Source organism: Vombatus ursinus, unplaced genomic scaffold (assembly GCF_900497805.2).
Source record: "Vombatus ursinus unplaced genomic scaffold, bare-nosed wombat genome assembly UNPS02008996.1, whole genome shotgun sequence".
NCBI classification, from domain to species: domain Eukaryota; kingdom Metazoa; phylum Chordata; class Mammalia; order Diprotodontia; family Vombatidae; genus Vombatus; species Vombatus ursinus.
In genome coordinates this window covers 2,098,180-2,116,680 of record NW_020948774.1, presented here as the reverse complement: position 1 = coordinate 2,116,680, position 18,501 = coordinate 2,098,180, and the positions used below count along the sequence as shown (strand labels likewise).

General features: G+C 44.1%; 1 protein-coding gene across 5 annotated transcripts in view; it reads left to right on the top strand.

Moving 5' to 3' along the window:
• The window catches only part of BAIAP2 (BAI1 associated protein 2), a 167,661-nt gene extending 150,123 nt beyond the window's left edge, over positions 1-17,538 (top strand). The window contains exons 14-15 of one of the 5 annotated variants that reach the window (XM_027850068.1): positions 4,397-4,447; positions 15,739-15,828. In XM_027850068.1, the coding sequence (XP_027705869.1) occupies positions 4,397-4,424 (28 nt within the window). In that variant the 3' untranslated portion in view covers positions 4,425-4,447; positions 15,739-15,828. Of the gene's footprint in view, positions 1-1,261; positions 3,099-3,169; positions 3,225-4,396; positions 4,448-15,738 lie in introns of those variants that run through there. The other 4 variants (XM_027850069.1, XM_027850066.1, XM_027850070.1 and 1 more) reach the window with 4 other exon arrangements.
• The last annotated feature ends 963 nt before the right edge of the window (positions 17,539-18,501 follow it).

The window sequence follows — 18,501 nt, the reverse complement described above, 5'->3', positions numbered from 1 at the left end:
TGGAGTTCACTGGCCAAGGAACTGGGGTGGGTTGTTCTCATCTGTAGCTTGTAAAGACCACCCTCACAGGCATGCCTGGATGGTAACATGGAAGGAGTGGGAGAGGGATCTGGTGGGTAGGGTAGATGGGCTGATGTTAGGGATCTGGGCCTGTAAATACATTTAGGAAGAAATCATGTTGAAGTTGTTACTCAATCACTGATCTCTAGGGATCTTTCCCTCTGTCAATGCCCTCATTGGCTCATTTTCAGAACCCTTTCTTGGGGATCTGTTTTTCAAGGTTGGACAGCTTGCCTCTGCACTGGCTGGACAAATCCCTAGAGTATCTGGATGATAAATAAGTGCTCCCCTAGTCCAGTTGCTCCCTCCTATACCCAAATTAGAAAGTATACATTACCTCGTTTGGATCTATGTACAGTTGTCCTGTTGATGATGGGATAGGGTGGAGGATTTCATCCCTGTTATTATCTCCCTTTGGTTATGGGCAACCAAAGGGTCACAAATTGCCCCTTCATGGAAATGTTGAGATCACTGCAGCAGAATACTAGAGGTTTTTCCTGGGCCAACATTTTTATAGATTGAGCTGGGCATCTAGCAGAGGGTGTTAGGTTCCCACACCCATGGCATTAATTATCAGACCCTTTAACCCTTGCCCTTTCACTCTTAGTATGGCCCCCTAATCCCTTGTCCCCATCCTCCAGAGGTGAGCCAAAAAAAGGGGTCTCAAGTTCTTGTCATAGAATCTTAGAATTGAAAGGTTCCAACCCCTATCTGAAATATGAAAAATCTCTACACATGAGGCAGGCCTGATTGTGTAGCACTGGGATTTCCTGTGACTTCTGGGCAATCTTGGCTCACTTGGCAGACAGAGAGCCCTCCTCCCCACTTGAAATGTGCAGAGCATTTTCCTAGCTCTAAACTTGGGACCCATGGCCCAAAACAGGTGGTCAACCTAAAAAGGCAGAGAATAGAATCCACCTGAGGTAAAGTAGCTAACATCCTCAGCTATAGCTTGTGTTGCTACCTTCTCCCATTCTTCCACCCTGGGGGTGGGCGTCCTAAAGAAACTAAGTACTAGTCCATTGAGGTCTGCTAGGGAGGGATGCCCAATGGAGCTTCAGAAAAGAGATATTGCATGGGAAGGGTGGGGTAGACCTGTGTGCCTGGGGTGCAGGGATGGGGAGGAGCAGGGTCTATTGTCCTTTGGATACACCATGAAGTGTTCAGTCTGGCAGTTCTCCTGTACTTTTCTGTTTCACAGTGGCAGTGGGACTCTGGTCTCAACAGTGTGAGGACCCCTTGACTAGAAATGGCACCTGCTGCTTTGAAGAGATTTTTCTGCTTCTCTTTCCCCTCCCCTCCCCTGCCTTGATTTCTCTGATTTATTTGGTCTCTCCCTTTTTCTTTTTCTCCTTCTTCAACTCATTGGTTTGTTCTTGGGTAGACTTTTTTTTCCCCTTTGCCTTTTGTTTGGTGACATTTTAAACTCTGTGATCATCAAGGATCCATGGTGCTGCTTCATCTCTGTTTCTTTATTCTTCGTCCCTGCCCTGCCTCCAACTCTGGTCCAAAGCCTTTCAGAGTACAAACTGCCCAACCGGGGGTTGCTCCCCTGGGGAGTGGCAGCTTGGATGCAGTGTCTACAACCTTTCTGCTGCCTCCTTCTCCCCGCATACTTTTGGATGTTGACAATGCACTATCCCTTTTCTAAAGCTCTTTCCTGAGCCATGTTTTGAGTCTGAAGGCAAAAAACAAAAAACAAACAAAAAAACTCCTCAGCAGATAAAGGATTCCCTCCATGGCACCCCAAAACACAAACACACTCATCCACACCACAAAACAAAACACATCCAAACCCAATATGCATGGACTATGGTGTACGTACTGTTATTAATTTTTTTTTTTCAATATGACTTTCACTGGGGTCACAGCCCAGTTTCTTTATTAGGAAAGGGAAGGCAGATTAAAGGCTCTGGAGAGACTAAGGTCTTTCTCTTTGAGGGCAGGCTTGAAATGCAATCTCCGCACCTCAACCCTTATTCCCTTATTCCCTTGCCCCGGGGATGGCATATAGAAAAGTGGGTCATCAGGTTTTGGCCCACTAGGAAAGCTGGCTGGCTCTCAGTGAAGGCGACCCAGCTCAGGGGGCCAATCAAAAGCGTCTTTCTCAATGAAGTTGTTTTATAAGTGTACATAGAATATATATGTATATATATATATATATATATCTCTTTTTTGTAGCAGGGTATTGTTACCTCACTTTAGCGCACCTGGGTAGGGGCTGGGGAAGGAATACGCACCTGACTAAAGAGAATTCCAAAGACCTTGATCGATTGATCGAGCTATCTATCTTAACTATAGCGATAGATAGATAAAGATTATAGGTATAGATATATATATATATATTTTTTTCCTCCTTCCTTTTGGAATTATTCCTTAAACCAGCTTTGCAGATTAGTCCCTACCATGTGCCAGCCCTCTTTCCTTATAGGGATATGGTAACACAAATGACATTAAATGATTGGACCTCATTTCTCTGGGCAAGTGGCTGTTTGCAAGGCTGCTTTAAAAACCCGGGTCCCAGGCTGTCCCTTTATAGGGAGGGGTGGGGTAAGCAAGCAGTCTCCTGTTGCATTCTTTCCTAAGCACTGTCCATCTTTTTGTATGTCTTGGTCACTTTAGAGACAAACACATGGGACTCAGTGGCTACTGGTTTTGTTTCTTCACCCACTGAATTCTGTCTGGGAAGTGAGTGAAGGGCCAACAGCCCCACTTTACCCTTTCCGTGTTGGTGAAAGCCTTCATTGTGAAGCCGTAGACACTTCCTTTTCCGGTGTGATTTTAAAACCTCCTACCTACCTGTTGACTAGGATGTTGTTGGCAATACATGTGATATGTAGAGAGAGAAAGCAAGAGAGGGGTTCTTGTTTTGTGTTAAAAGGGGCGGGGGGAGGGAGAAGGCAGAACACGGACCTGTGTACTAAGAACCCTCCGTGTTGGGGTGATGATGTTGCTAAAAGATCTTAAATCCAGGGGATTTTATGCTCAGTGGATTGAATGTATACACAAAATAGCAAAACTTGTATGAAGATTGTAAAGTACTGAATTTTTTTTTCCTTTTTCTTTTCCTTTTTTTCTTTCTTTTTTTTTTTTTTTTTTAAATCTGAAGAGAAACGTGCCCTGTACTGGAGTAAATTGTTTGAATAAAAGTTTTATTTATTGCATTGAGTTGGACTTCAGTGACTTTTTTGAGTTTTCCTGTTTTGTCAGTGACCAGACTTGGGTATTGGACATGTGACAGAAGAGATTGCTGCATGTCTAGAAATACCTCCACAAAACACTTCCGATGCTGCCTCATGGCATGGAGGTGTGACCCTGGCTTCTCAGAGGCTAATCCATAAATGCACAATCTCGGCCAGCATTTAAGTAAGCTGCAAAGGCCTCGAATATAGGCTCAGTGATGGACTATGCATGTTTATTAACCATGGACCACCATTCTCACCAAAGGCAGAGTGGTGGCACATCACCACGTTGGCTATAACGTGATGAATTTTTCTGGCCACATACACTCTTGAAGAGAAGCTACTCCTTCACAGAGGCCTTGCATGTAAACACGTTCAGCAGCATGATCTGTAGTGAGATGTTTTTCTCTTTTCCCTCAGTGGATTGGTGTTTCCAGCCCACTGGCTTTATTTCTCTTCTCTGGATAACTCCTCCGAGATAATATCGTGAGAAGGAATGGTTAATGACCTGATGGCCTGGCAGAATAACTTGGTATTTTTTTTTAAAGTATTCTTTTCCCCCCCCCCAGGCAAGCAAGAAAGGGACTAGCTGGTACGAATGTAAGCCTGGGATAGAGTGTGTGTTTGTAAGGGTTGGGGTTGGGATGTAGGAGACCCAGCTCAGGGTTCCCATTGCTTTGATTCTTCAACTTGAATGGAATTAGAGAACTTGCCTTCTGGGGAGCATGGATCTAGTAAAGGGCATTTGATCTTTTGCTTGTTAGGCTGCTCTGTCCTCCCAGTATGGGGCAACATGCTCCATGAGCTTGCAAGTAAACTCTTGGTACCACCTGAACACTTGACCTAAAGGAAGAGAATGTTTGATTTGCTATTTGCTATTTGCTATTTCTTTCTCCTACCCACCACCCCCGGGTAGGCTCAGGCACCCTTGGTCTCTTTTCTTTCATATGTGCCATTTTTTCCCCTCCAAAGGGTAAAATGTATGTTTTATTTTTTTCTCAGCAGAAGCAGGGTGCAAACAAAATTCTTGGTGCCAAAGGGCCAACAGCTCCATTGAGCTCCCTGTTCGTCCTCAGATTAACAAAATGCCCTTTTGCTTGCCCAGGGTGTGTAGGCTGTCCTCTCATACCAACTGCATTTTGTTTTTATTGCAGCGCTGATGTTGAAGTGGCCAGGTTTTGAACTGCCCCCCCTGACTAGAGTTAGTAAGTTGCTCCAAGTTTTCATGTGCCAAACAATCCTCACTCACTCTCCAGTGGCTCTGGACAGACTCCTCAGATGTTGGCCTGCTTGGGAGTACCTACCAGGAGGGGTGGGGGTGGGGTGGGAGCGGTGGGGGTGGAGGCTTCAGCACTGCTGACCCCACCTAAGCACAGAGTCTGGTCTGTCCTCATTTCTGAAGCTTAGCAGCCAATGCCTGAGAGTCTGTTGAGAGCTGTGGTTTCTTCACTTGGCTCTAGTCCTTTGCTTTTACCTAAATCCATTGGAAAAAGGTTGATTCCCTCCTTCGGCCCTGAAAATGGATTTTCTCCTCCCTTTCCTTCCCTTCGCCCTCCTCTCGTCTCCATTCAGTCTGGAAGCTTCTGGTTTCTCTGTTGCCAGCCGGCCAGCCACACGTGTAGCTGCACGCCCCATGCCCAGAATGACCCTGGTTGGCCTCGGCATCGTCTTCTCTCTGCATCACTCCTGGGGTGTGGGGTCTGACTAGCTCTTTGGGATTTTCTCTCCGGCTGCTGCTGAGCCCTTCCCAGTGCTATGCTTCTGCCACCAATCAGGAATGAGTCATTTACCAGTGATCAGGCTTTCTTCAGAAATGCTTTCATTAGTTCTCATCCAAAGCAGTTTAACCTGCTTGAGGATTTCCTTTGGTGTGTCTTGGCTCCTTGTATCAATGAGGCAGGCACACAGCGTTTAGCTTTTTCTCAAGTGTCTTTTTCATCTGCACAGTCTGGCCTGAGCCCTGGCCCCTCTGAAGTAGGTGAGTATTGCCTCAAGCAAGCAGGCCTGGGGGTGGAGACGATGCTCCCTCAGCCTTGGGCAGGGAGGGGTGTGAGATCCTGAATCCTGAGCTGGAGTTTCCCACTCCAGTCTTGCCCTGAGCCTCAAGAGTGGCGGCATTTTGTGGTCTGTTTCCAAAGGGTCGCCATCTGGCTGGACCTGCCACCCAGGGAGCCAGGAGATAAGTGTCTAACCCCCTCCCCCCAGCAATACACACACTCCCTCTCTAAATTTAATCCATCGAGTGAACCTTGAGCAAAATGTTCATTCAGTTGTCTTGGCTGGAAGCCTGCCTTTGTGTAGGATGTGAAGTAGGTACCTTGTTGGAGGTGTGGATGAGCTTTTGTTGTTTTTGTGTCTGTCGGAGCTCAGGGTCATGTTGTGAGAGTCACCAACCGTCTGGCCACTTTGGCTCAGCTGAGGGGATGCTGTGCCAGGGGCCCTGGGAGGCCAACTCCTCTGCCCTCTGCTCCCCCTTCAACTCAGCTAGCGTGATTCTGTTCTTGCTTGTCCGTGGTCGTCCACCCTACTCCCCACCCTGCCAACTTCCTGCCCTTCCAGCTGGGTTCCAACATGTTTTATCTAATCTCCCTGCCTCTGTTTCCAGAATAGTTCCCTGTCCCAAATTTATGAAGTGAGAAGAATTAAATTTCCCAGGCCGGTTGTCTAGCTTAGAGAGCTGCTGCTTCCATACCAACCCTTATTTCAGGGAAAGATCCCTGCCAGCCCCAGGAATAGATGCTTCCCCTTGAAACGGGTCATTAAATAGAGGGGCAGTGAGGGAATGACCTCGTTGCTATAAATAACTCCTCTGATAATAATGGCTTATATGGATATAGCACTTTATGGTTATAAAGCACCAAATTAGATTTCATTTGATCCTCCCAAATAGTTTTGTGAGAGATTCAGGATAGGTATTGCCCCCATTTTGCAGATGAAAAAACTGAAGCCCAGAAAAATCTGAATAATGAAAAGCTTGATCAAGCCAGGATCAGAACAAGTTTCCTGACTTGCAGGTCTGTCCAGTGCTCTAGGACCTGACGGAAGGCGAGGTGGCGCTCACATCTGCACCTCCTCCCTGCCCCCACCGCTGCCACCTCCGACCTGGGCATTCCCAAAACAGATATGAATGATTTCTTTCCCCTCAAATTCTCCCACAGCAAGCATAACAGCCTAGTCTGAACAGGAATATCTCCTCTCCTCCTAAGATCTAACTTCTAAGCCCCAAGCTCGGACACTTTCAGCCATGTGGCAGGATTATGTTTTCTAACCACCCACCTGGCTTGCAGATTCTTCTCACCCTTATCTTCCCTTTCTGTTTTTGTCTCTGTTTCTTTGTCTCTGACTGTCCCCCTCTTCCCCCACCACCTTATTCAAGGTGGACTGCCCCAAGTACTTTTCTCTCCTTCCCCTTTCACAGAGTAAGCCATACATTAGGGGATCCCATCAGAGTTCTGCCCTCCAAGGTACTCCCCACCCCTGCCTGGGCTGGGCTGGGCTGGGCCGGGCCAGGCCAGGCCCCCATCACTACTTCCAAGGCCTGGTCACCAGCCAACAGGGTCACAAAAGAGTTTCAGAAGGAAGAGAATGATAATAGCCCTGGGCCATGGAATGGAAGACTCCCAGTTGTGGCTGGAGCCCTGTCTGCCTTTGACCCTACTTGGAAACAATATAACTGCTTTCAAGTGCAGGGCTGTACTTGACACATTCCCTTGGAATTTTATGCTGGGAGAGGTGTAGGAAGGAAGTCCAGAAGAAGCCTGGACCCCTAGGGAGCTGCTGACCAGGATGCTGGCTTTCCTGTCGAGGACAGTGGAGTGCAGTGCTGTCCACTCTAGATTCTGTGTGCCAATATAGATGGCTCGTCAGAGTCAAGGACAGTTCCCAAACTGCTGCTAAGTCTAATGCCACTTCTGTTCGCATTTTCTCTTCCTGAGGAATTGGTGCAAGCAGATGTTTCAGTGAGCTTGAACTCTCGGTTTGCACCCTGATCCCCATCCCCACACCACTGGGAGGCAAGGCAACTCCAATCCAAGATCTAACACATCAAGAATCCTCTTTAGAGAGGCCACTGCACAAGAGATAATTAAGTATTGATTAATCCAAGCCCTGACTTGGCTGATTTCCTGCAGTTACAGTTAACCTCCATCAAAGATAACATTGAATTGGGAACAGCTTGGAGAGTTTCCATTTTGCAAACGGCCAAGTGTTTTGTTTTGCACTCTTTTTTTTTTTGTAATTTTCTAGTACCTTTTACAAATTTAAGGTCACTGTTAGTTTTTAAAATGTAAAAAGGTTATTTTAAAAAAACTTAGTTTGATCATTGAATGTGTTTTACGTTATTGATTTTTTATGAAGGAGCTTGGACCCATCACTTCATTTGTGTGGCAGAACTCTTGATGTGGAAACTGCATGTAGCTTATAGCCTTATAGCAGATTACCTGGAGCACTGAAAGCTTCTGTGATTTTTCCATGACAAGTTGGTATGTGTCAGAGGTAGGACTTGAAGCTACATGTTCTTGACTCCAAGGCTGGCCCTCTATCTATATACACACATAACATATATGTAGGTATACATGTATATGTGCACGTATATATTTGTTTACATGCACACATATTTTAACCAACTAAAGACATAAATGTATACATATTTATCCACATAAACATGTTTATACATATCAAGACATAATATACATAAACATATATGTGGCATATAAGTATATATGTGTGAATGTAAATGTATATATATATAGATAGATTTACCAATCATCTATGTTATATATGCAAATGATTTTATCACATTTACCAAAGATATAAATATATACATGTTTATATATAGAACATGTGTTTCTACATATAAACATGTAATAAACAAACATTATTTACATACACGCATATATCTGTGTATACGTGTGTGTGTGTGTGTGTGTGTGTGTGTGTGTGTATTGGTTCACCAATCATATATATGTTCCCTAGTAGGAACGTATTCTCTACTCACAGAGGTTGCTATTTGTCCTTCATTCTCGAAGAAGACCGTGGCATCATGGAGGTGGTGCCATCACATGCAAGTGAATTGCACTTAAGTGAGAGAAGGCTGTGAAAAGTTAACAGCTTCACTTTCTCCTCCGGAGTCATCTAGGTCCAGTGGCCAGAAATAGATCAGGACAACTGGACATGGCCCAGGTTGTCTCAGAATGAATGTAAATAACAATTGTTTCTGTTTTCTCCAGAAATGCTGAAGGTCTTCCCCTCCCAGATCTTTTTTTTTTTTTAAAGAAGCCATTCTTTGCCTCATTTTTTATTAAATCACTTAATCACTGAATGGACGCTGCCTCAGTCAAACTGAGTCCTGTTAAAAACCTTAGCTTGAAAAGGCCAAGGTCCCCTACTGCGTCCTGGGCCATCTCCAGTTATCCTGATCTATATTTTGCCACTGGACCCAGAAGGCTCTGGAGGAAAAAGTGAGGCTGGGGACTTTGCACAGCCCTCCCTCACTTAAATCCAATTCACTTGCAAGTCATAGCATCACCTTCCTGATGTCATGGTCCTCTGTGAGAATGAAGGACAAATAACATATGTATGTTATATATACAAATAATTTTACCAAATTTACCAACTAAAACTATAAATATGTACATATATTTATACATACAAACATGTTTGTACATAGGAACATGTTTATATATAAACATGTTCATATGTATAAACACGTGTACATATAGGCATCTAGCATTTACATAGCACTTTAAGGTGTGCAAGCACTTTACAAATCTCTCTATATTTTTACAACAACCTTTAACCCTACTTTACAGATGAGGAAACTGAGTCAAGCAGAGATTTAAATGACTTGTCCAGGGTCATATAACTAAGTGTCTGAGGCCAGGTTTGAATTCAGATCTTCCTAACTCCAGGCCCGATGTTCTATCTCCTTCACCACTTAGTTGACCTTCTATCCTAATGTCATGCTGCATCTTACATAAATTTAGCTAATTACAAGTTCATCAACTAAATTTAATTTTGATGTTAACAACTGGAGCAACGAACTGTGGTGCTTTTAAAAATCTATTTGTTTGTTTTTTCCAGTTGGAACAACAGCTTCCACCACTCAGGCCCTCTTGATACAGAGCATTGGGCATGGTTGTCAGGAAGACCCAAGTTCAAATTTGCCTCAGACACATACTAGTTGTGTGATCTTAGGCAAGTCACAACTTCAGTTTCCTCAACTGTAAATGGAGATTATAGTAGCAACTACTTCCTAGAGTTGTTGTTAGGATCAAATGAGACAATTGTAAAAGCTCTTGGCACAGTGCCTGGCTTAATAAGTGCTTCCCAAATAAAATCTGAGGACCAGCCTCACTAAGTTTGAAGAGGTCTGTCATCACAGTGTTGGGCAATAGGTGCTGATTTTCTTTTTAAGCGTAGCCACCACTCAAGAAGACTGCATACTAAAGTACAGAGGTGGGGATAATGGAAATCACATAGGGATGAAAAGAATCCTTGTTCCAATGAGATCATGATTCTCACCCAGAGAAGACAAAAATTGGAGGGTTGAAGAAACCACCAACATTTAGGGTGGAACAAAGAAAATGAGGTGTTCTGGATTTTGTTGTCAGATACAGAAAGCCTGCATTCAAAAAGCTTGATGGGAGGGAGCCAAGAGGTGAGGAAGAAAACCCTTAAACTCACTGAAGACAACTTTTGTCGGGTGGATCGTTACAGAATTAGCCTCTTTTTTTGGAGGGGGATGGGTTGCTATCAGTCTCTGCTACTGTTGACTCATCCTTCTTGGGCTGATGAAAACCAAAGATTTGTCTACACCAGGGATTCTTAACTTGCATTCCCTGGAACCCCAAGGGGTCCTGGATAGATTTCAGGGGTTCCGTGAATTTCTTTTTTCAACATTTTTGCTTACTCTTTCAATGTAATTGTTCTCCTTTGTGATTCTATGTATTTTGTTTTATGCACTTAAAAACATTCTGAGGAGGGGTTAATAGGTTTCACCAAACCACCAAAGGTATCCACAGTACAAAACAGGTTAAGAATCTCTGGTCTAGACTGAGACAGATTTCTCTCTGTCATATTCATTTATTTCTTCATTTCATATTCCCATTTAGGCCAATTTCCCTTTTCATGAGACAATCACTTTCTAAGTGGAGCTTAGATTCCAACTTTTGACAGTCTTGCTGTCAGGTAGAAGCCTGCTGCCAGATTTTTTAGCAGTTAATGAGTTGAAGAAACACTTTGCAACCATAGGAAGTTCTACAGTTGAACCAAGAAGACTTTCTCATCACCTACCATATTCCCTTTTCCTTTTCCTCCTGTTCTCCCCAGTCCTTTTTTAGTAAGCATTCCATACAGTTTGACCACAAAGTTTTAACACCATTGTTTTAGTCATCGAATTCTTGCTTTTCCTGAAGAAAACATCTCCAGCGTGCATATTCTAACTTTTCATCCTTCTTTCGTTGACCCCTGGTGAGTGTCCAACCTCACAGTGTCACTATGGAGAAAGTTTAGAGCTTGGGGCACAGAGCCCTTTGCAGAAATGAGGGCATGTCTCCATCATGGCCTCCAATCTGTACAAATGTTTATTACAAGTACCTGTTGTGTGCAAAATCCCATGTCAGGCACTTTCATATGCTTCCCTATGAGTTAACTTTCAAAAGAGTTAACATGTTTGAAGAGCTGTGTAAATGCTAGCTATTCTTATTACCTGACTGTTGGTCGCCAGACCAAATACGTTACTGCTTTTTTTTTATTGTTTTAAAATTTTAACAGGCATTTATTTTATCTCCCCTGTTGGGGTGTGGGGAGAGGAAGGGAAAGAGACAGAGAGAGAAAAAAAACTCTTGTAATAAATATGCATAGTCAAGCAAAATAAAGAGGCAGCTAGGTGGGTTAGTGGATTGAGTACTGGACCTGGAATCAGGAAGATCTGAGTTCAAATCCAGACTCAGACACTTACTAGCAGTGTGACCCTAGGCAAGTCACTTAACCTCTGTTTGCCTTAATCCACTGGAGAAGGAAATGGCAAACCATTCCAGTATCTTTGTCAAGAAAATCCCATGGGGGGCAGCTAGGTGGTGCAGTGAATAGAGCTCTGGCCTTGGAGTCAGGAGTCATTTGAACCTGAGTTCAAATCCAGTCTCAGACACTTAACACTTACTAGCTGTGTGACCCTGGGCAAGTCACTTAACCCTGATTGCCTCACTAAAAAGCAAAAAAAAAAAAAAGAAAGAAAGAAAGAAAACCCCATGGACAGTATTAGCGTGCTTTCACAAAGAATTGGATACATCTTAACAACGGAACAACAACAAAGCAAAGTCAAGTCACTCATTTGCTTGGTGCAATGGATAGAGTTTTGGACTTGGAAGACCTGAGTTCAAATTCAGACTCAGACACTTACTATCTGGATGACCCTGGGCAAGTCACTCTCAGACTCACCTTACCAGTAAACCGGGGATAAATAATGCCTCACTTGATTCGGGAAGCTCAACTGACATAAAATATATTCAGCACTTTGCAGACCTCAAAAGCTCGATATGAAAGCCGGCAATTACATCTCATTCTGCATTAGGAGTCCTTCCCTTTTGTGTTGGGCGAGGGGTGAGGAGGAGGAGGTGTAGCATGCTTCATCTTCTGTCGTCCTATGTAATGCTCTGTCATTGCATTGATCAAAATACAGCTTTCATAAGTAACTGCAAGATATTTCCTAAAAGGAAAGGAAAATTTCCCCACTCAAATTCAGAGTCTGAAACTGGTTTGTTCAAAGATGGCTCCAGTGATTTAAAGCCTTCCTGCCAGTCTGCATTTTCAACTGGTGGCCATTTCTTTGCTCCAGAAGAGCATTTTTTTTTTTTTTTTTTTTTTTTTTGCCAGAGCTCACACCTAGTCTACAAAGGAAAAAACCAATGAGGGGGAAGCTTTGGGTTTGGTTTTTCCCTTCACAATAATGTGATTACTTAAGGACGGTAGTGTTCCTTATGCACAGTATAGGAATTGTTCTCTCAGGCTAGATTTTTTACCAAAGGAAGGGACAAAAAGAAACATAATTTTATAAATAAATTTATGACTAGCTGGTGCATAAACACTAGGACCAACACTCAGTTACTGCATCCCCTTAGATGGCAATGATCAGCTCTCTTGCCCAGTAGGTCTTGGCCTCATTTTTAAGGCTGGGCAACTGATTTTGCCACAAGACATTGTGAGAGATTTTTTTTAAAGGTAGAATTCAGTAAAAAAAAAAAATATGGTTGATTATCTTGAATTGTAATAGATTTGTCTTTCAATGAATAAGTAATAGTAACTTGCATTCATATATAGCACTTTAAGATTAGCAAAGCAATTTTGCAAATATCATCTCGTTTGATTTTCACAATCCTGGGAGGTGGTGATGTTCATTTGCTTTTCAGTCCTGCCCGACTCTTTGTGACCCCTATTTAGGGTTTTCTTGGCAAAGATGCTGGAATGGTTTGACATTTCCTTCTCCAGCTTATTTGACAGATGAGGAAATTGAGGCAAACAGAGTTAAGTGACTTGCCCAGGGTCACACAACTAGTAAGTGTCTGACTCAGGAGGATGTCTTTCTGACTTCAGGCTTGACACTTTATCCACTTCACCACTTACTTGCCTAATTATCTCCATTTTATGGATGAGGAAACTAAGGCAGTTAAAGGTTAAATGACTTGCCCAGGGTCACACAGCTAGTTAAGTGTCTGAAGCCAAATTTGAATATGTCTTCTTGACCCCAGGCCCAGTCTTTGTAGATCATGGTTTCCAAGAATAAGAAAGGAACAGATGCCCACTTCTGCCAACTCCAGAACCTTTCTACTTGCCCTTACTCCTCTGTCCATAAGCTTTTGAGCAAATGGAGCCAAGAAATCTGTTGTTTTCTCATCTCTGCAAGAATAACTGGATGCTACTGGTAACATCTCCTCCACTTCAAATCTCTTGAGACCTAATCAGAAATACAAGCGCGGAGTCACTCACCTCTACTTCAGAAGAAGCCTGTAGGGCAGCTAGGTGGCGCAGTGGATAGAGCACCGGCCCTGGATTCAGGAGGACCTCAGTTCAAATCTGGCCTCAGACACATAACACTTACTAGGTGTGTGACCCTGGGCAAGTCACTTAACCCCATTGCCTAGCCAAAAAAAGAAGAAGAAGAAGAAGAAGAAGCCTGCAAGGAAAGAGGGCAGACTTGTGGAAATGGTGACTTATTTCCCTTTGGAGGTTCTGCATGTCCTCAGGGCATGGGTATTTGGTGGTATAGACAGTTACTCTATCACATAGTTTTCTAAAATATTTTTTGGGTGAAGCAAGAGCTGTGCAGGTCTGTGTGCATCTCTTACCTTTTTTTTTTTTTAAAAATCATTCTTAAGGAAAATATTTATATAATCTCAAACCTTTCATTTTAATAAGGAAAACAATCTTGTTTTTCCCCTCAAATTCTTCCAGTTTTTCCCTCCTGGGCTTTCCCAGTTGAGCTATGGTTCTTGCCTGCCTTGCTTGCTCCTGTCTTGGGTTAGTATGATCTACTCTTTCCTTCCTGTCCCCTGGCCAGGCCCCTCGTGATGAGTTTACACTTCGGCTCTCTCCAGCACTAAAAGGTAATATGCCAGTTAGGAAGCTTGGGGGCCAGCTTCCTCTGGCTTTACCTGGGAGCCTGCCTCCGTTGTCTGTGCCTTAAGTTGACCCATTGTTATGTCATGTCTGTGGTGTTGCTGCCCAAGGGGGCCTTATGCTGAACCTGTCTTGTGCCCTCCACTTGCTTTGTGGGAACTCGTCTTTTAAACCCGGCATCCCCTGGACCCCAACTAGAGGATGATATAGAAAATAGAGGAGTCTTCATCCATTTCCCTGTCCCTCACAGCATTTGGTCCTTTGTCTCGTTCCATCACGCCTGCTTGTGTCTCGTCCCTTTGGCTTTGGCCCATGGGTTGGGCCAATGGGTAGGCAAGGATATCAAATGGGAGGGAAGCATGAGATCAGTCCCAGGGACCCTTGCTTCTCCCTGGAGTGGCTGGCAAAAGCTGTGGGGCTACTGTTTTTGGCCCTTCATCTTTCTCCAAGTCTCTACTGGGAGGAGGAACCATCACTCACTAGAGACTTGGGTTGCCATCCTAGCAACTGACCATCATTGTTATGCGGGTCCCTGCTGGAGCCTAAAACGTGGCTGCATAATGTGTGTGTTTGTGCATACATGTGTGTCAGAAGCAATACAAAGGGCCAGCACTTGGGTGTCCCTTGGGGCTTTATGTAGTGTTAGAGACAGTTGTCCATCTGTGTGTGTATCACATAACGTATCATTAGACATAATATTATTGTCTGCATCTGTGTGTGTGTGTGTGTGTATGTGTTTGTGATGTAGAGAGATTGTGTTGTGTTGAAAACTCCTCAAAAAAAGGAACTCATCTGCTTTCATTGGGATGGTATTTGATTGGGACCTTTCTCACTAAACTTTTCCATTTGGGCCACATTTTGGGTGGTGCTTTTTAAGTCACTAAAGACCCCTCTCCTGAAGGCACCAGTTCTTTCTTAATCTTGCTTCTTATGCAGCAAATTTCTGCTTTGGTGATGGAGAACAGCTGGTGGGACACTCCCATGAAACACCTAGGTGAAAATAGTTGTGGTTGGGGTGATTTCCAAATTCTCCCACCCCTCCTGCCCTCTCTAGTGGATGGGGTGGCTGAACACGCTTTTGCTATCTATTAGGTGCCCTCCAGCAACTAGGGAGTAGTTTCCTTTGGTCCCTTCTGTTGACAGAAGCAGCCAGAATGGACTGAATTCAGTGGAGGAAAAGATTCTGATCCACCATGTCTGAAAGACAGCTTTGAAATCTCAAATATAAGAGCTCTTATGTTTGACTCAGTGGAGAAAATCCCACCCAGGTGCCAAAAATGGACTTCTGTACCCCACCACTACTATCCCAATATTCATTGTCCTTAATTTGCAAGTCAATTAAAAAAAAATGTTTGTTGGAAATGATTTAACATCAGCCAGCCTTGCAGACAGATAGTTCTTCAACTCACAGGTCCACAGATATACTTAGCCTACCCAAAGACCTCAAATTACTAATCAATAAATGGGGTAAGAAAAAAATTTTTAATGGCATCTCTCAAGCACTGAGCTTGAATCCCTCCTTGCTGCCTGTCTGCAAGGCTTCTTTAGGCCTGAGGTTGGGTTGAATAGGACCAAATGAACGTGGGAATGTAGGCAGGATATGAAGCCAAGCAGCTGGATAATCTCCCACAACAAAGCTCATTTCCAACTGGGATTCTTAAAATCTAGCCGCTGCTCTGATTTTCACAATCTAGCCAATAGCCCATAAGATGCTCAGATTCCTTAGGAGTCTGGCTAATATGGTGAATCTTCAATAAACTGTGTTTTTGGCTAGAAAAAAAAAAACAAAGCCCATTTCCCTCCCCAAGCTTCACTCCGTCCTCAGTAGGGATGTTGGAAGTACTCCTCATTAAAGACTTGCTTTTTTTTCTTCTCTCCACAGAAATCCTTTTGCTAATGTTCAGCTAAAGCCAACGGTGACAAATGACAGGTCTGCCCCTCTCCTCAGCTGATAGCAGTCTTCTCCAGTGGTGTTGCCATTTTAGACTCATACACACAATCTATTTTGTAATCATTTGCATGTTTTCCTGACTGTCCTTTGTTTTGGGGGTGGGAAGGGGGTGTTTTTCCTCCAGGCTCCATCCTAGCCTTCAGCCTTACCTGGGCAGGATCCCAGGCATTCAGGGGAAAGGAGGATGATGGGATGCTTAGAGGATGCTTGAAATTACTTTGTCTGAAGACTGAGTGAACTGGGGCAAGTTTTCCCCAGAGTTAAAGAACCAATGTGGTTGTGGTCTAGGTGGGCTACTAATGAAAGCCAGAAAAACTCTGCTTTTTGGGTTTCCCCTCATGGGCCACTTAGTTTAACTCGCCTCAGGACTGGGCCAAAATAAATCACTTCTCCATGCCCCCTCCACCCCCCATCATCAATTTTTAGAAGTTTCCTCAAAGGAATCAGGACCTTGTCTGTGGCCCATCCTCTGCCTTATCCCTTATCATCTCCCTGACCCTGTCTTTGGACAAGAGTAAGATGTTATATAAATTAGGTTATGTTGGTATGGCAGGATGGGGGAAGGTGGATAGCGTGTGCAGCTGTGATTCTAGCCCCAGCCTCATGTATATTTTATAGACTTGTTACTAGCTCAAAGTGCCAAACTCCACCAAAACTGCTCTTAATGATCTGCACTATAGCAATAAAGTAGGTCCCTTCTGCCTTTACTCACAGTGTTACCTGCTGCTATAGTTAGCATTCATGCTGGGGCCCATTCTTCTTAATTTGACTCAAGAAAGAAGGATTTAAGCCCCCCCCCCCACTATATTTGGTCATCAGGCAGGCAGTGGGACTCCAGGAGGTAACAGGGAGAAGGCAAAACCCCAACCAGAATCTATCCTGGGCTTAGGAGGAAGGTGATAGAGGCTGGGTTGGGGCTGGTTCCTTGCCCTAGGTATGAGGTGACTCTAACTTCTCTCTCCATAGCAGGAGAAGAGGGAGCAGGCCTCTGGAACCTTATCCCACTGTAGCCCTCAGCTCTAGCAAAGGGGTTAGCATGGCAGTCCCCTCACCCCTAAACTACCCAAGCCACCTGATTATCTTCACCCAGTGCGTTTGGCCACTGATTTCTTTAGCGTTATTTGGACTCAGCTGTTACATGCATTCTTGTGGTCTGTTACAGTTTCGATTTCAGTATGAGGGGAGAGCTTTGAGTCACCTCAAGAACCCGGAGTCTCCTCTCTACATTTTCCCCCTTAAATATAAATGAACAGCTCTTTGTTATCTATAATCTCTTACTCCCTCCTCATCTTTCTCCCTCTTCCTCAGCAGTACGAGGCCCCCAGCAAGGCTGACGGAGGGTGAGCTGGAACTAGAGACACAGGATATGGAGGGAGGGAGAATTATTTGAAGAGGGGTGGAGGGGGGCTGGGCAGGCTTAAGGCCAGTGGCCTGGGGACATCATTACTCTTGCAGGACTCAGGCAGTTGAGACCTCAGTATTTTATGCATCTGCACGTGGGTGCTGTTGGCTTCAAGCTTGCCTTCCCCCGAAGTAAGCTGTTACCCTCTACCCTCCACTCTGAGTGTGAGCTCTTCTCCCTAAGCTGCTAGCCCAATGGGAAACCCTTGGGTGCCAGGAAAGTTAACACGGGAGCTATAGTGTTTGCTATAGCCATAATGGGACCTGTGGCTGAAAAGCTTCTTGTTTGGAAAAATAATTTATAAGCAATTAAAAAAGCTAAGCAAAGTGCGTGGCCTGTTTCCTTGCTGATTTGTAGGTAATAGCAGAGGGTCTCCCTGGCTGAAGGCCCTTTTTTGTGCAATCTGAAGAGAAAGGGAAACATGGGTTTGTAATCTTCATGTGGGCTCTGTCATGTCTTCACACCTCCTTCCCAACATTCCATCACTCCCCTGCCCCGGGCCACCCCTCCTCTGTTCCCTATGGAACTGGATCATGGATGAAAAAGTTCTCTCTGCCTTCCAGAATTCAATAAACATTTATTAAGGTGCAATTGGACAGCTAGGTGGCACAGTGGATAGAGCGCTAGGCCTGAAGTCAGGAAGACTAATCTTACTGAGTTCAAATGTGGCCTCAGATACTCACTAGCTGTGTGACCCTGGGCAAGATCTTGTTTGTCTCAGTTTCCTCATCTGTCAAATGAGCTGGAGAAGGAAATGGCAAACCAGTCCTATATATATATATGTATATGTATATGTATATGTATATTTTTTTTGCTTTTTGGTGAGGCAATTGGGGTTAAGTGCCCAGGGTCACACAGCTAGTAAGTGTCAAGTATCTGAGATCACATTTGAACTCGGGTCCTCCTGACTTCAAGGGCAGAGCTCTATCCCATATGCCACCTACCTGCCTCTCACTCCAATATCTTTGCCAAGAAAACCCCAAATGGTGTCACAAAGAACTGACGTGCCTGAAATGACTGAACAACATTAGGTACAAGGCATCACACTTGGTGATGGTGATACAAAGCTAAAAATCCCTGTCCTCTTAGAAGCTTTCATTTACACAGGGATGAGGCATACAAGTATACAGGATAGGGATAATAAAGTGATTTTAAAAGTGCTGTATCTGTGAGAGTAGAGTGGACAAGTCATGGGGGTTTCAGGAAGAATCAGAAACCCCCAAAGTTGTCTCCAAGGTTGTGAATCTAGGTAAATGGGAAGATGCTGTTGACAGAAATTAAGTTTCTAGAAA